At 34.9% G+C, this 16,859-nt stretch overlaps 1 protein-coding gene across 1 annotated transcript in view; it reads right to left on the bottom strand.

Moving 5' to 3' along the window:
* Positions 1 to 806: 806 nt before the first annotated feature.
* The window catches only part of LOC144438112 (glycine receptor subunit alpha-2-like), a 43,006-nt gene continuing 26,953 nt past the window's right edge, over positions 807 to 16,859 (bottom strand). Inside the window, exons 7-9 of the mRNA XM_078127141.1 lie at positions 3,341 to 3,570; positions 2,103 to 2,257; positions 807 to 1,290 (exon numbers count right to left, since the gene is read on the bottom strand). Coding sequence (XP_077983267.1) covers positions 1,050 to 1,290; positions 2,103 to 2,257; positions 3,341 to 3,570 — 626 coding nt within the window. The 3' untranslated portion in view covers positions 807 to 1,049. The remainder of the gene's footprint in view (positions 1,291 to 2,102; positions 2,258 to 3,340; positions 3,571 to 16,859) is intronic.

Genomic DNA, 16,859 nt, shown 5'->3' with positions numbered 1-16,859 from the left:
GGTAACTTTCGTCCACCATCGATAAAATTGACCATCACCCAACACAATTTCAAATATGCAGCGACAAAGCACTGGGACTCTTTACCAAGTCACCTAAAAATTAACATGTCCAGGCAACAGTTCAAAAATGAACTAAGAAATTATATTTTAAATTCTACACACCAACCTTAATTTATACTCTTTGGCGTTTTTACAACATTTCTGGTTTTTGCTTTATTTCTTCTCGTGTGTGTGTATGCGTATGTATGTATGTATGTGCGTGCGTGTGTGTGTATGAGTGTGCGTGAATGCGTGCTGTGTTTATTTTTGACTTAATTGTCTTCGTTGCGTCCATTTATGAATTTGAATTAATCTAAAATTGAATGTACGGGCCATGGACACGACTAGTTCTGCTGAACTATTTTCATGGTCCCCATTAGATAACACATGTATACTTCCTTTTGTCCACTTTGTTTGAAAGTGTAATGTATTATTTATTTATTTATTTATTTATTGTTCTGTTTTTTGTTATCTGATGAAATAAATTTCAATTCAATTCAATTCAATTCAATTCAAACATACAACCGAACGATTATGCAAATTAAACACATCGTGTTATTTGTCCCCATTCCAGCATCATAGATCCCCAGCAGGAAAACGTTCAAGTGTCCTCCACGGTTGTTCCTCTCGCATATTCCTAAGTTTTGTTCCATGCATTGACAACGGTCAGTAACTACAAACATATTGACACGAGTTGCTGAGTAGGCACAAATTCTTGCTCCTGCGATGTGCAAACATTTATATTTACGCTACACATAAATTCTCAACAAATTCATTTTGGCGGGCAGTCAGGTGTCGGCAGCTTTTGTGTCGTCAACTATAGACATTGAAATCTTGCTTCAACAAGTGATAGCATCTCAGTGTCGTTTATGACATCATACAATGCAGTATCGTGATAGAAGAACTTGTTTTGAATTAACTCATGGACATATTAGTATTTCGTTGGTATTCGTCGATACAAATAAAGTAGAGAATTATCACAGGGTCGAAGGTCATGATTGGTCATGCAGTCATCTATTCATTAGATAGGTAGGCCAGTAGACCGCGTTGAAAAGAACGAACGAGAGTGGAAAGGCGATTCTCGCGAGACCGTCGATTTTCTCAGCTTGAATCGTCCAGCCTTGCCGATTCTTCGGTTTTAAATATTTGCTTTGGTTAAATTGTGGTCCACCCAGGCACGCCTTTAGGATGCCTACACATGGCGATTCGGATTTATCTTCGCATAAAGTTGTTTGATTGGTTTCCTGTGGGATGAAAATACATAGACATAAATTTTATTACCAAAAGTAATCTATCTTATATTAATCCTTTTGATATTGGATACCTTCTTTGGAGAGAATGAAAACCGAGTTTTAATGAACACATTCCTCGAATTGGCTTCTTCCAGCCACTTAAATCCTAGAAGTATGCATTTGCAGTTTCTGTGTAACGACATCGTATATTGCAAAACACATAAACATTAATTTCCCATGTGAAGCCACTACAATTGTGTGAAAAACAATAATATAAATCAATGCAATTGCTAAGATCCCAGTAGATTGCATGGCGATCAATCCATCCAAGGGTTAATTTACATGACATGTTTATGCTATCCTACGAGAAATATGATAAAATATAACACAAAGAAGTTTGTCGCGTTTTGTGACATAAATATCCTCCAATAGTTACGATGAAAGATAAACCAGTAAGAACCTCCACATGCTACACTAAGCTAGCAAGGATGAATGAATAAAGTTTCTTGCCACCAGTTTCTAGTACTAATGTGCCACTATGCAGACGGCAAATGCAGACATCGAATCATTGGCAACCATATTTCTGGGTCTAGTTGCAGAACGTTTATTTAGACAAAATATAGCAACAAATTCTGATCTTAATATTAAAGTTTAGAATGTACAGTTTCTTATTCGTTTCGATGTGATTGTATCAAACCAAGCGAGTGAACGGTAACATAAAGCAGGCAGTAACACGAGGACAATCTCTCTAAGGAGCACAGATATGTTAAGTGTTACTCGTTTCACACAGAATTATATTATATAAAAGCATTTTCAAGAAATCTTACCGTCTGCACAGTGTACTGTCTCTCGCCTTTTATCTTTTCCTCTTTTTTCCTTCTCTTTTCTGACGCTTTGGCTTCTGTTACAAGAAAATTGACAGCTGCAAATTCCAGGAGGGCTCCAAAGACAAACACTAAACAAGTGGTCATCCAGACATCAATGGCCTGTAAGCAATAAGGATCTGAATCGTATTGATTTTGTGTTAAGAGAAAAGTTTTTAAAACTTACGCTAAACGTTTTTTTTGAGAACGGTAAGATAGTTTTATGAAAGGATGTCTCGTGGATTCACCTACAAAACAAAATGTTCTAGTTTCATTCACTTTTCATCTATCAGTATAGCGTTAGTATCAATCATAACTTAGGCGAAAGTGGCGTGTGGTCCTTGCCAGGTAACCCCCATTAAATATGCTGCCGTGTTGCTATCGTAATCGTTGTCGTGTTATTGTAATTGTATATACAAGCAAGCGACCAGCTAATGTTTATCGGAAGTTCCTTACCAAGGTGTGTATGTCACTTCCGCCTAATAAGTTCTGCTTGGTGACAGCTCCGAAGTGATATATAAAAGTGAATGGAACCAACGCATGTTATCTCGTTTAACATCCAATATTTTATATTATAGTGAATTCACGAGATACTGTCATTTGAATGAAATGTGTGTTATTTTATCACTGGTGCCATAAAACTAACTGGTTAATGTAGATCCGTAAAGGACACATACCAGGAACGATATGATGAGATGATGACAACCACACCACAATAAAAAATAAAAATAAAAGGTTTTGTGAACTGCATAAAAATATATTGGATGTTATGCCCCTCTTTTCATTCGGTGTGTTATATTGTCATGCTAAGTGGTTCTGACATTGAAGGTTCGACACTGACATATATACTTCTTAAAGAGAAATTCACGGCAATTTTACGAAGTCTTTTCATGTTCATAATGAGACTGTAAGAAATCTCTCTTTCTGCATTAGTGCTGTTGTGTTACAGTAGTCTTTGCCTTCGTAAATAAACGTTTTTAAAGTTTAAAGTGGTCTATCTTCGTAATTCTAAATACTTCGCCAACACTAACCAAGATCTCTTAAAATGAAAAACGATGTACATGTAGTACTCTGCTGTGTCTGATAATATATGAACCAAACAAAATTAGACTACTTCGAAATCCTTTGTGGAATCAAAGTCAATTCTCTTAGAATAATGAAGTATGGAAACATATTTACAAAATTAACTGAAAATACTGAACTTACTTTTATGTAGGACACTCTCGGTAAAGACGACAGAATACCTGAACTCTGCGTTGTCATGGTGAGGACAGTCGTAATACCTAATCCCACTCTTGCGGGCGCTGCATCTGCGCTGATCCAAAATGATACCCACGACAAGACAACGAGGAGAATACTCGGTATGTAAGTTTGCAGAATGTAAAACGCCATCAAACGACGCAGAGTGAACTGTACTACCAATAGGGTATAGTTTCCTGAAAGATAAATATCAAACAGGTCACGGTCGTGATGTGGTTACATTGGCAGAGTCTATATGTTGTTGACTAAAAAAGCAAATGTACACGACGCAAACACATGATATACACCAGACGTGATTTAAAAGCAAATCTGTGTCGACACGGCATCATAGGTCTGGTTAAATGTGCTCTAGTCTCCTTGGGATTTTATACTTCGTTCTTGTAATGTTTTTTTCCAGGTAAGAGTTGTATCGTGTTAGATACAATTCAACTGCTTTGAGGTATATGTCAACCCAAAAGATCGTAAAGTTAAACTATCCTCACCTTTACGTTCAGTGATGTCATTTAGAAAGAAATACATGCACATCACACAAAACGTATAGTAATCTGGGATTCAAAGTACCACAAGCTGAGTTTATATGCCCTTTACTCGAGTGAAAACACATACATAAAATCTATTCTAGTATTACGATTGTCTGCTAGAATTGTCAGAACAAATGATTGCATGGTAGGACTTTCCTCTACATTTTCATACGTAACATATATGACGTCATCGTATCGTTCATAGGTTATATCGAAATACCAGATTTGAGTTCAGTCAATTGCAAGTGATTGTAAAGTATGCTTGAATGAGTAGAATACTGTGAGTACCTTTTAAATATGTAGAAAAGAATACCCCTAAAAACATATAAACTTAACCTGTGTTCGTTTTCGTCCTTTAGCATGATATACTGATATAGTATATATGTATACGAAAGCATACGGCTAGACATATAAATTTTGAACATTCCACTAAGATTCTTCACGTTTTCGATGAATTTAAATTACGGGAAAGATGATGAATATGTGAAAACCTTCTTTTAATTACGCTTTATAATTGCATAGTACAACAAAAGGTAAACAAAAGAAAGTGGAACATTATGGGAAGGCAATAACTTGAAAGTAAAAATGCATCCTTCTTTGACTAAGTGTGGGTTGATCACTTACATAAGTATAAGAAAGATACAAGCTTAAGGCAACATCATAAATAACACATACAAAGAAAAAGATGAAAGAAAATGACTGACAATTTGTAAAAGGCTTTTTTACAATTTGTAAAATGGGTATTCCCATTTGTATAAATGACCTTGTTTAATATTATAGGACAATCAAATCAAACTACGTTAGACAACATTGTGCTCTGAGCTTGTTTGGGAACGTATTCTACATATCTGTAGCTTTAAATTACTTACTAATGATGGACACCGGAAAAGGATACTTAGCTTTCTTTGCAAAATACAATCAAAGTCATGTATTAAGAGATGATATTATCACATGTTGTTCTTTGTATGTTTACCTGGTACCAATATTACTATATTTCTGAACAGCTACTTAAGTTCAAACCAATATAAGGAACACAACTGAAGGGGTTATCATGAATTATCCTTGTTACAATTATCCTTCGTAATACACAATTTGGATTGTATTTGCTCAGAAAGCTAATATTGTTCGGTTTCTATCATTAACGAGATCTACAGCTAATCTCCATAGCATTCGATCCTTGAAATGATCATCGAATATATTTCAAATGCACGGCAATCAATTTTGAATTGAATGCTCCATATTCGGTCATTAAAACTGGCTTTACCGTAAGTAGTGTGTTTTCGCATTTCCTTGCTCAATTGGAATCCTAGGAACTTCATGACTGCTGAATTATTTTATTTCTAAGCGTTCAATTAGCACATGTTTACTTTGATACAATGAGTTAGCTAAATATTTAGAAAAAAACGTTATTTATTCAGTTACGTGCATGTGTTTGTTGGTTTGTGTATGTTATATCTGTTTGTTTCTTATGTTTATTCATTTGTTTGGCCGCTTCTTAATTTTTGCTCTAAACAATTAGTAAGCTTATAAAGGTAATTTTACTTTTCATTGTTATAGTAATGTCACATGGAAAAGAGTCCTTCACATTACAGTATTCATTACATTTGTGTAGAACTGTCTGTAAGTAGGCACCCAAAACTAATATCTTAAGTCTGTACAGTTATTTAAATTTTCTTATAATTTGCTTGAAATTGCTCCCAGCGATTTTCCTTTTATGAAGACATATACACTTATAAGCACAATAACATTCAGGTTTGTGACTACGTGACAGGGCTATGTTGCACACTCGATATCACGTTGATGTGGAACTGTCAACGCTTTCCAATAAGTCCACAGACCCGGCCAACATAGCACAGGCTCTGTACTGTGTAAGTAATCGTACCCTGACCTTTCGAGTCATTACTCCTAGAGTCCTCCTGCCCCCGACCACCCCCTACCCTCCAACAAATATAATCGCTCTCATCCTGTGAGTGAGACACAGCTGGAGTTTTTGCCTACCAATAGAGTTTGTACAACATTCACCCTGGGTTTGGGACTGTCACCGAAACAATCCCCTGTCTCCAGTGGGATTCGAACCAATGACCTCCCGTGCCCTACTGTATGTCTTGAGCGTTAGCCACTACACCACAGTGAGTCGTTTTTTATCACAATTATCATGTGTTGTCGATAAGCTTAATATTGTACAACATGATCGATGAATGTTACATAGTATTGCATTTAAGGAATCAAATAAGATTACAAATAATGCCTTTTAGTAAAGTACGTCTTAAATCGTTCCAACATGTTCATCGGAAACGACACCACTATCATTCCACATTGCATAATGAATGGATGTTTATATCTGAAAAATACCAAAAGAACATCAAGATCAAGGCAAATCTCAATGATAACTGTCTGCATTATTTTATCTGTTTGAATTATGACAGTTTTGTGTGATTGGATAGCAAGCTATCAACGTTATTGGATGATTGTGGGTGTTGTTGTTTTTTTATTTAGTACTAATGTTATCAATCTGTACACTTTAGTATAACTTCTAAAATCCAGGTATGCTGTATTATGTTTTAAGAAAGCAAAGGAGAAAGAAAGAAAGAAAGAAAGAAAGAAAGAAAGAAAGAAAGAAAGAAAGAAAGAAAGACACGACACGACACGACACGATAACATGGCCATCCTCTGGTTGGGATATCATTAGCATCGCCCAGTCCAATGAAGTCAATGCTGGCTGCGAATGATTATAATTAGATAGAGTTGCCTAGCTTAAATTGTGTTGCCTGTTATTGTCAAATTCCAACCTTTCGTGTCTTATTTCCACCTATGTTAGATCACATGTAAAGAATAAAAAGAGAAAAAAGATTATCCTATATAATTTCATATTACACCTTATAGTCCTACGGACTCCAAGCTGCAACATTTTCACTCAGATACTTTATTTGCATTGATTGCACTGAAATATTACGACATACCATAACCTCCTGGGTATGCTTCAGTCACCGATTCAAAGGTGTTTACTGTCACTAATCACCAACTTCGTGTTAGTGAACACAATTTACAAGATTGGCACAACAGGGAATTTGACGAGTATTGTTGTAGCAGTGAAATTGTCATGTGACAAATGATGGATTTGAGATGATCGTTATTGCCGTAATCTCACAACAAATGAATTGTTGGCGGTATTCTATATTTGCGAGACAGCAATTCTTGACTTACTGCTGTCATTCCCAATTACAAATAATTGTATCACATGTTTTATGTTCAGCTTTAAAAATGGTAACGTGAAAAGATATGACGCGTGTTCGGTTGAACTAAAGGGTGAAGAACGTCTATTGGCGAAGAAGCAACTATACTTTTTAAAGGAGACGAACGTCACAGGGATATTTGTAAATACATGCCATTGGCTAATATCTATGGCAACGACACGTAAATGAATATGGTATAGAACTCATAAAAGATATGAATCTATCAACACTGTTATATAAGGGATGATCAATGCATATGAATATTACATACGGGTTAAGTTTACCTCGACAAGGGTTCAGTTCAATATAACAAGCTCGTGACCTTTTGACTGTGCGATCGAGCGGAATGATTTGAAACAGTGGTGCTGGGGAAATGACGCATGATAACCAGTCAGCCAACAAACTGACTGAAAGCCATTATCGTTGCAGGAATATTATTTAAATCATCCCTTAGTGATTTCGAGTAAATAAACTTTTTAACGTAGCATGCAGAGGTCATTGTACATCATCTCTCAGCAGATCTAGATGCATCTGTTTTATCATCGGGAAATGCTTTCCAGGGCAAACAAGTACAGCCACAGATAATGAAGTAAATGTAATGATATACAATCCGAACAATGTATGTAAGTGATATGTTGATTAACTTATATATGACAAAATAACGTAAGAACTTATTCACAGACCCGGATTGTGACTCTAAGATGTATAAACGGACCGAAGACAACAAGCTACCTAAAGACTGCACACACACACACACACACACACATACACATATATATACATATACATATACATATATATAATAATAATATAATATACAACGCAGTATCAAGCAAGATACGCAGGAGCCGTTACACAGTGTTTCACGCTGTTGCGATCATCAGACGACTTGAGTACTGTTTACTCCAGCATAGACATTTTACATATACTGAGTATATATATATATATATATATATATATATATATATATATATAACTCGGTGAGTATCAATCTGCTATAAGACAGTGCTCTATACCGCAGTGGCAGAGCGTAATAGTTTTGGTAGTACTGGAACTCTTTCTTTTGGGTTACACCCAAGAAAGAGTTCCAGTACTACCAAAACTATATATATATATATATATATATATATATATATATATATATATATATATATATATATATATATATATATATATTCAAGTCGTCTGATGATCCCAACAGCGTGAAACACTGTGTAACGGTTCCTGTGTTTCTTACTTGATACTGTGCTATTTATACCGCTCCACATACATATGTATTTAGCACTGTTTACTCCAGTATAGATATTACATATTACTGTTTATATATATATATATATATATATATATATATATATATATATATATATATATATATATATATATATATATATATATATATATATTATAAATATATATATGTGTGGAGTGAATATAAGAATATAAACTATATTATTTCATTGTTTATTCTCCCATCTAGGGTAGTGTATCTCTCAACGTACATTTACACCTTGCAGCAACACAATTAGAAATCATAACGTGACAAAACTGTTACATTTTAAGCTATCTTCGGGTGATCTGTGCACTAATAATAAACAACTGGTAACAATTATACTTGAATTTTTGTGAAGCCAGACGATAAATTGCAGCAATGTTTACCAAGATTTGTGTCGAATCAAACGGTAATGAGAATTAATGTTGTTACAAGTCTTTTTGAGCCAGACGATAAAATGTGGTATATGCTAAAAGTAATGTTTGTCGCGCCATACGGCGCGGCACTGTTGCCATGTTAACTGAATTATGTTGAACTCGGGAAACAGAAGAATGAAAATGCGCATAACTTAAACGAACCCGATGTATATTAATTTTAAGCATACAGAAATCTATGAATGATTTTCAATCACAAACCTTCAAAGACGGATTCTGCCACGTGCCTTATCAAAACTGGTCATATATTATCTAGCCATGCAAGCACAACAGTTTGCTTGTAGTTGTTTTTTACACTCTTTGCTTATAAATGAAATATTGGGGGCCTTTGAACCAATATGAAACATGACTGTGAGATAGCCAGTCTATCAAAAATATCTTTCATAAATATGCTGGACAAGTCTGTGGTTTAAACCTCTATTCAAAATATCTAAACAAACGTCAGTGTGTGTGTGTGTGTGTGAAATTCGCTGACATGTTCAATCTGGGGTTAGATTGTATTTACACATAAATTTTAAAATGTTAGCACCTGAATGCATTCACCTTGTGTCGCCCTACTGTCTATCAATGTCTACGTATCATAGTACTTGGGTTTGTGGTAACAACGGGTGGTCAGTTTTGTTTAAAGGACGAATCTGGATAGCGCAGTATCAAATCCTTATTGTATATATTATATTACATTCCTGTATATCATCGATACCAAAATTAGTTACCTGTCGCCACAGATGTCGAGTTTTACAACGGGCTACTTTGTTTATGGCTTCTTTATTTATTCACGAGATAATTATTAAAACTGGCCAACACTAAATATTGAATACTTACGTACAACTCTTTTATTGTTGATTTTGTCGATTTTTAACTTGGAATGAGTAATTAATGTAAACGGAATCAATACGTATGTCATCAAATCATTGTGTGATTCCGATTACGCTCAATTTTAGAATAGGTGGGTGGGTGGGTGGGTAAATTCTTCATTTTATTTTTGGGTTGGTTTCTTCTCATCAAATGTCCAGCCATTGCAGATTGGAAGAACACTGTTGTATATTGTCTTTTCAGGTTGATGTCAGTTTCCGCATCCACTATTTCTTGCGAGACGATTATACTATTTGTTTCTCGAAAACGTAAAACAAAGTTTAGAGTCGACAGAGAAAATCTAGGTGGGGTCGGGTAGCCGGAACCAAACAATTGTTTAGGCCTTACTAGTTATGATCAAACAGTCAGTAGAAAAACGTGTAATTCTTCATATGGGAACATATTCAGATCTGGCCCATATGTTTGATATGTTTACATTTCGGACACTGTCATTTGCTATAAGAGTTCCAATTACAAATCTTGTCACTTTAGCGGGTAGACTGGACAAGAGTGGATGTAGCGACAACACACGGAACGCCCGTTTGTGTTTGATAAACGCTAAACATAGTCAAATCAAACTCCTTCGTTGACTGCGATAACTATAACTCTACTAATGGGGTCGAAGATTATGTAAAAATGTGTCTGAGGGTCAACTCTGTCACTAATGCTGAAAGCTATATTCGAAGCCTTTTATACGAAACAAATGCTTTGAACACATGGAAATCTGTCTCTCTTGAAGGGGTATTACTTGTGAAAAGGTGCATAAACGTTTAAGGGAATATTGATGACATCATATCTAGAACATTGCGAACGTGGATACTAAAATGTATCAACTTTCAGTTTAAATTCTGTGTAAGTCGTGACGATATCATTCGTCCCAAACATTTGTATTCAAACGAGTGAAACATTTCGAACCTAATGTTAAAACATTGAGAAATTGCTTAGGGACGAAGATGTGGGGCTTCATCGAATAGAACCACTACGATAATAAATCAATAAAACCACCCTATTTCTTAGGGTAAATCAAGTGAATCTCGACAAGTTGAATGCACTTCAATTTCTTCGCAATCACAAAATGTCCACAGTATAGCCAGCTACATCGGCTAAACTTGAAGCTTTGTGATTTGCTCGTTCAGGAATGTTTTCACACGTACACATCTTGTATGCTATTATTTAGTTATATCATAACTCGTGCTGGCAATCTTTTATAGGCATCCTCCGCTTGAGCGATTTCAATTCGGAGATTTTCATAGATGCAGAAACTCTGAAAAAGTCCATTTAGTGCTTAATCTAAGTTTTATTCCTTCGTAATATGAGAAATGAACGTAGCACTTATAAAATACCATCAAATAACGAAACTCAACGATTGAGTCAATCTTAAAATCAAAATATAACCGAATGACTAATCCTCTGATAAAGTTATCTGCGTAATACTACCCTAAATTGATTCTCGCCCGCCAGGGACTATTTATATGTAAAGACGAAAGCAAGATTAACAGCTTGAAGTGTAACCAGTTTCCTATCATTAGTTTATTTCTATTCTATCGATTACCTATAACCGTCGTAATCTATCGTAAATGTTGTTCCTCTAAGCAAATTAATGAAATTCCATATCGAGCAAGCAGTTGCTGTAAGATTAAACGTCTCCTTACAGGGTTTATGACTTTTCACGGAAATATTCGCATGGACATCTCCAAACTTGTGTGATGTGCTATCACATGTATCCACGATGAATTTCTGCCTATCGTTAACATTGCAGATATCACCAATACTAGTATCACAATTTTAACCACAATTTGCTCCGTAACAAAATGTTGACAATTCTGCATTTCAACCTTACCTTTAATTTTCCAATGGCATCATCTCCAAAACGTAATTAGTTTTTTATGTAGCATTTAATACTCGCTTCTTATTTTGAAAGGTGAATCGAGAGATCACAATATTCTTTAAGACTGATAGGTTAGATAGAAGGTTTCAGTTACAGTAAATTGATTTGTACTCCTTTGGTTTCATTTTATTTCATGCAAGAATCGGCGTTTCAAAGCATTGAGTGGCGGAGTCTGTCATAAAGTACTTCTTCCAATGACATTTGACGCCTTGCGATCTGGCGAGGCAATTACCGAGTCAGCTATGGTGGTTTTGAGAGCACAAGTGCTAACAAGTATGACAGAGCTAGAATCAAATTGAGATAGGGTGCGACAAGGCGCGTTATCATGAAAGAAAGTTAATCAATCGCACGGCTTTCATGACATTATTTCTACATTGCACAGGAAATACAATATGAGTTCTAGATGCACAGTTTGGTATTGGTCGGGAAAGCCTTGACATTTTCTTGTATAGAAATGTAATTATTATTTTATTTTTCAGGTTGGATTTTCCAGAAGTAGGCTAGGAGTCACTATTGTAACTATTTAGGAATTAGCGAATTAAATATAATTATATCATCATGAACATAGTTATATATATATATGTGTGTGTGTGTATATCGATATATATATATATATATATATATATATATATATATATATATATATATATATATATATATATATATATATATATATATATATATGCTATTTTAGTTTTTTCTTGACTATCTTCATGTTTTCGATGGTGTTTTATTGGAGAGGTTTAATTTTCGTGTTTATGTTTTATAATTATTTGTTTGTTTGTTTGTTTTCAGTGGAACCCGGAAATACGTAACTGGAATCGATAAAGAACATAAAATGAAGAGAAATGAAGAAACAAGTGTTCTCTCTTCCATATTTATTATAATTTATTATAAACATTGGTAATATCAATATGAAGGACAATTGTTAAACATTGGTTATTTAACTTTGGTGTATTCAGGTCCTGCCTGATGTGTTTTATTCATTTAATAATATGTGGTAATTCAATTACAAAGTTAGTGAAATATCTATCATGACAGCAGCTTTAGAAAATTATTACATTTGAAGGACGCAAATAGTAAATCAGTTAGACATGGCAATTTGTGGCATATGTTTCTAGACGTTGACATCTTGCTAACTTATTGAATAAGGTTTCAGTGGGCGACATTTCGTATGCCTGTTATTACATGGAGAGTGAAAGATTCGTTAAAAGTAAGCTTTTTGCAATGATAGAGTTCGCAGCGCGTTGTCATAAAAAGGCATATGGTAACAATCTATTAATCTTTTGTACATCCTGCCGAATAATCTTCGGGTTGCAATGCTAATATTTGTCACAGTGCCTGTGTTAGAGTAAGAAACCCGTTCGTTAATATTGCAGGCGCTGTCATTTCCTATTCTACACTCTTATCAATCATCCCCATACTTACAGGTACGATAGCTATGAGAAGCAAGACTATACATGATACACTAAATCGCATTTTCTACCTAATCTGACAATACGATGACCTTTATAGTAACCACGATGGAAATCAAATTATTGTCGAGGCCCAATTATAAAACAGTAAATGACAGCCAGTAACCAGCTCCAGGGCAAAGTTGCATATGTGTGATATTTCCAGTGTGCTTGTTTCCCGCCTGTACTGTATTATGCTCAGATCCTTACAGTGCCAGGAATGTTTAATCAGAAAATATCATGGTAAAGGAAATGTTCAGATAACTCACATTCCAGTGATTTTAACTGTAAGACCAAATAAACAAGTTGTTTGGTTCCGGTAACCCGACCCCACCTAGTTTTTGAAGCCGACCCTAGACTTTTTTTACGTATTTGAGAAAAATATAAAATCGCGAAAATCGTGAAGTCTCGCAAGAAATAGTGGGTACAAAAACTTACATCAACTTAAAAGACAATACACAATTCTTCCAATCTGTAATGGCTGTACAACTGATAGGAAGAAATAATCAGCACAGAAACCATTTGGAAAACAATGGAAAACCTGAACTAGACACTCACACATGAAAAAATATATAATAAAATTTTAAAAAATCTACTTTCCCCACCTATTTTAAAATTGATTGTAATAGGAACCACGCAATGTTTTTACACCTAAGCAAGTAAAATATAGGTCGTCTGTGTCTACCTAGAAAAGATTACATGAATGTTATATATCACTTTGAAATGACATCCATTAGGATAGCTCGAGTGGCTATATATGTCATGCTGTAACCGGAATTTCGTGATATACGAAGCATTCACACTCAGATAAAATACCCTTATATTTTCCTGTTTGAAGCTTGCGTGTCCAGATCGGTCCGAATGACGATTCTCCTACCGTGTAAGATAGTTTTAAAATTTTATAAATCGGAGAAGGGCCATTACGTCAGTGTGTAATCACCTTGAGACAATTTTTTTAGAAACACGGATTACTTTTTAAAAGCTTGTCAAGTCTAGATTTTTTCTCTGCTCGTCGAGTCTAGGTTGTCTCTTTGTAGGAAATTATAAATGCATTACTTATCACGAGCATTTGCCTTTGTTGTATGATGCTCTCTCCGTCTAGTTGTCTAGGGGGTGGTTTTTTTTTTTTTTTTTTAAATCTTTTTTTTCCATATGTGAGTGTCATTTTCAGGTAGTTATGTTTTCCGTTCTTTTCCATATAGTCTCTGTGTTATTGGTTTCTTCTCATCAGCTGTACAGCCATTACAGATTGGTAGAACAGTTTAATATTGTCTGTTTAAGTTGATGTCAGTTTCCGCATCCACAATCTCGGGAGACTTCCAAATTTTCGCGATTTTATTAGTTTTTTCTCGAATACGTAAAACGAACTTTAGGATCGCCGTGAAAAACTAGTTGGGGTCGGGTAATCGTAGCCAAACAATTTTTTATTTAGGCCTTACAGATAGCATTCTTAGGATCATATAAAATCGCATGGTAATCCTAACAAAATCAATAGTAACGCGTGTATCCTGCTAAAGGCATCAATCAATACAAGGTCAGTTGTTATAACAATTTTCACTCCAGACCACGTGACGTATTGGATTAACATATTGACTAAATGACATCGCATGGCCGATGGCTTAATAATTTAATTGTAATTTTCATTTATTGCACTCGTAGTATTTAGAAGCTATATATCATGTCTCGCTAAATAGATAACTGTTCTGTTTTGTGTCTCCTTCATTATGTGTTTGTTTGTCCTACTTTTATTCATTTGTTTGAATTTTTGATTGGCTAACCTTGACAATATAATATGCAAATTCAACGCCCAAATTTTCGAAAACATTGGCTCTATTTAATCATTTAATGAAGATTGTGTTCTCTCATCAAGAAACGTATGGTGTGTATCATCTAAAAGATACACCCGGTAATGGCTTCCTGTCAAATCATAGTCGGACTACCCATAGGGTGCAATACTCACTCCTCCGCCTTCTAACTAAATTAGCTTAGTTACATTTCAAAACGTACACAGCATTTGAGCTTATTAATTGCCGGCCTGGAGCTAGCAAAATGTGTTTTGTATGAAATGGGAATTCAATACTAGATTTTTTCTCCTGGTTAGGAATTTGAACTCTATGGAGGTCATGAATAATTCGTAGTGGTGACATCCTACGTAACTTAACACTAATGCACAGCAATGAAGGATAAGGTTGGCTGCCACTTTATTATTTAGCTAATGTACTTCTGCATTACCAAGCTCGATAAGTTACGATTTCGGTGTTATCAATAGATTATGTTACCAGCAAACTGTATAACAGTGTTCCTAACCTACTATTCGAATTCCCCCCCCCCCCCATTCTGAAAGAATAATTGGAACGAACTGCCAAGAAATGATCTAACAATTTCATGTCACGATCACGACAGACGTCAAACCAAAAGGCCTTAACCTTGTTAGAGAAAATGAACGCCTCATTACGTAAATTAAATACTAAATTTTTAAATCTTGGATTTGCGAGTCGATCTTATACAAATGTCAGGCCAGTGTCAATTTTAATCCTAACTTGCAATTGGAAAGCAGGAAATGGGAATTACCCATACATATTAACCCTGCATATTTAGTCTGGTATTGGCACCACTTTACGTATATCAATCAATACATTGTTTGTCTAGTATCCACACTATCTCTGTAAATCACTTAAAGTCAAACATTGTATGATTACTCACTGTGATGGTTGTTGGTAGAGAAGTACTTTCAAAATCTCTTGTTGAGATAACGACTGCATAAATATATGTATAAGTTATGCATCACGGTGTGTCCAGTATCGTTTTTGGTCGTTCTTAATGGATTTAGTTTCTGAGCATGTTTTTACAAAGGTGTTAAATGTATTCCCCACAGAACAGCTAGCTATGGACACCTATACGTACACTAGAGGAGATTGCTATTTTTAGCCTAGATTTCATTGATCTCATTTGGGCAATGTCAATTTTGATAACAAAACCTCTTAATCTATAAAAATTACGGTATGACCTATTTGTTGGAAAGTATTAAAGTGACAGGAGACAGTAATAAGATAGGCAAAAACTTCGATCCAATTACCATCAAGAAATCAAATCGAATTATTCTTGAGTAAGTCCTTTTTATTAGCTTTTTGAAATGACCTTGATTATCATACTCATCTTATATTAACTTTAGATTAAATTGAGATCATCTCCTACGTGCAGTACACCCAAAGCAGAATATTGTTGTTTTTCAATATAGTGAAATACGCGCAAGATGACATAATATCGTCAGCTTACACTTGAATTCAGCATATATATATAAATAGCTATTTGATCTATCAATCTTTCAATATGTCAGCCTTTTATCAAAATGGATATTCTAATCCGACAAAGGGCAAAGCGACGTTCAGCAAATAGACTGAACATTCAGGATCATACACCTAATTAATTATACATTTATTTGTACGTAACAGCGATATGATTTCCCAATTTTCAGTGACCAAACTATACATGGGTAACTCTTACATCATTTGAAACCAGACATATTTTCATTTGGTCATCTACAGATACCTCCTAGATATATGGATTATTCTATTGTATATAGATATTCACAAACTGAGTAGAACATGATGCATATATATATTAGGTATACTCAAAAACTTATATATTTCAACAGATCTCACAGGATTACCGGAGCATTCTTATCTTGGGTATTCGTATATTTCACTGGACGTGCATATCAAACTGTTAAATTATAATGGTGACATTTAAGAGACAATATTGACACAATATGTCACTTGTGAAGCACGTCTTTCAGAAGTATTAGGAGTAAGA

This window comes from Glandiceps talaboti, chromosome 7 (assembly GCF_964340395.1).
Source record: "Glandiceps talaboti chromosome 7, keGlaTala1.1, whole genome shotgun sequence".
Lineage (NCBI taxonomy): Eukaryota > Metazoa > Hemichordata > Enteropneusta > Spengelidae > Glandiceps > Glandiceps talaboti.
Note: the sequence above shows the minus strand (reverse complement) of the source record. Positions and strands in the feature narration are given on the sequence as shown.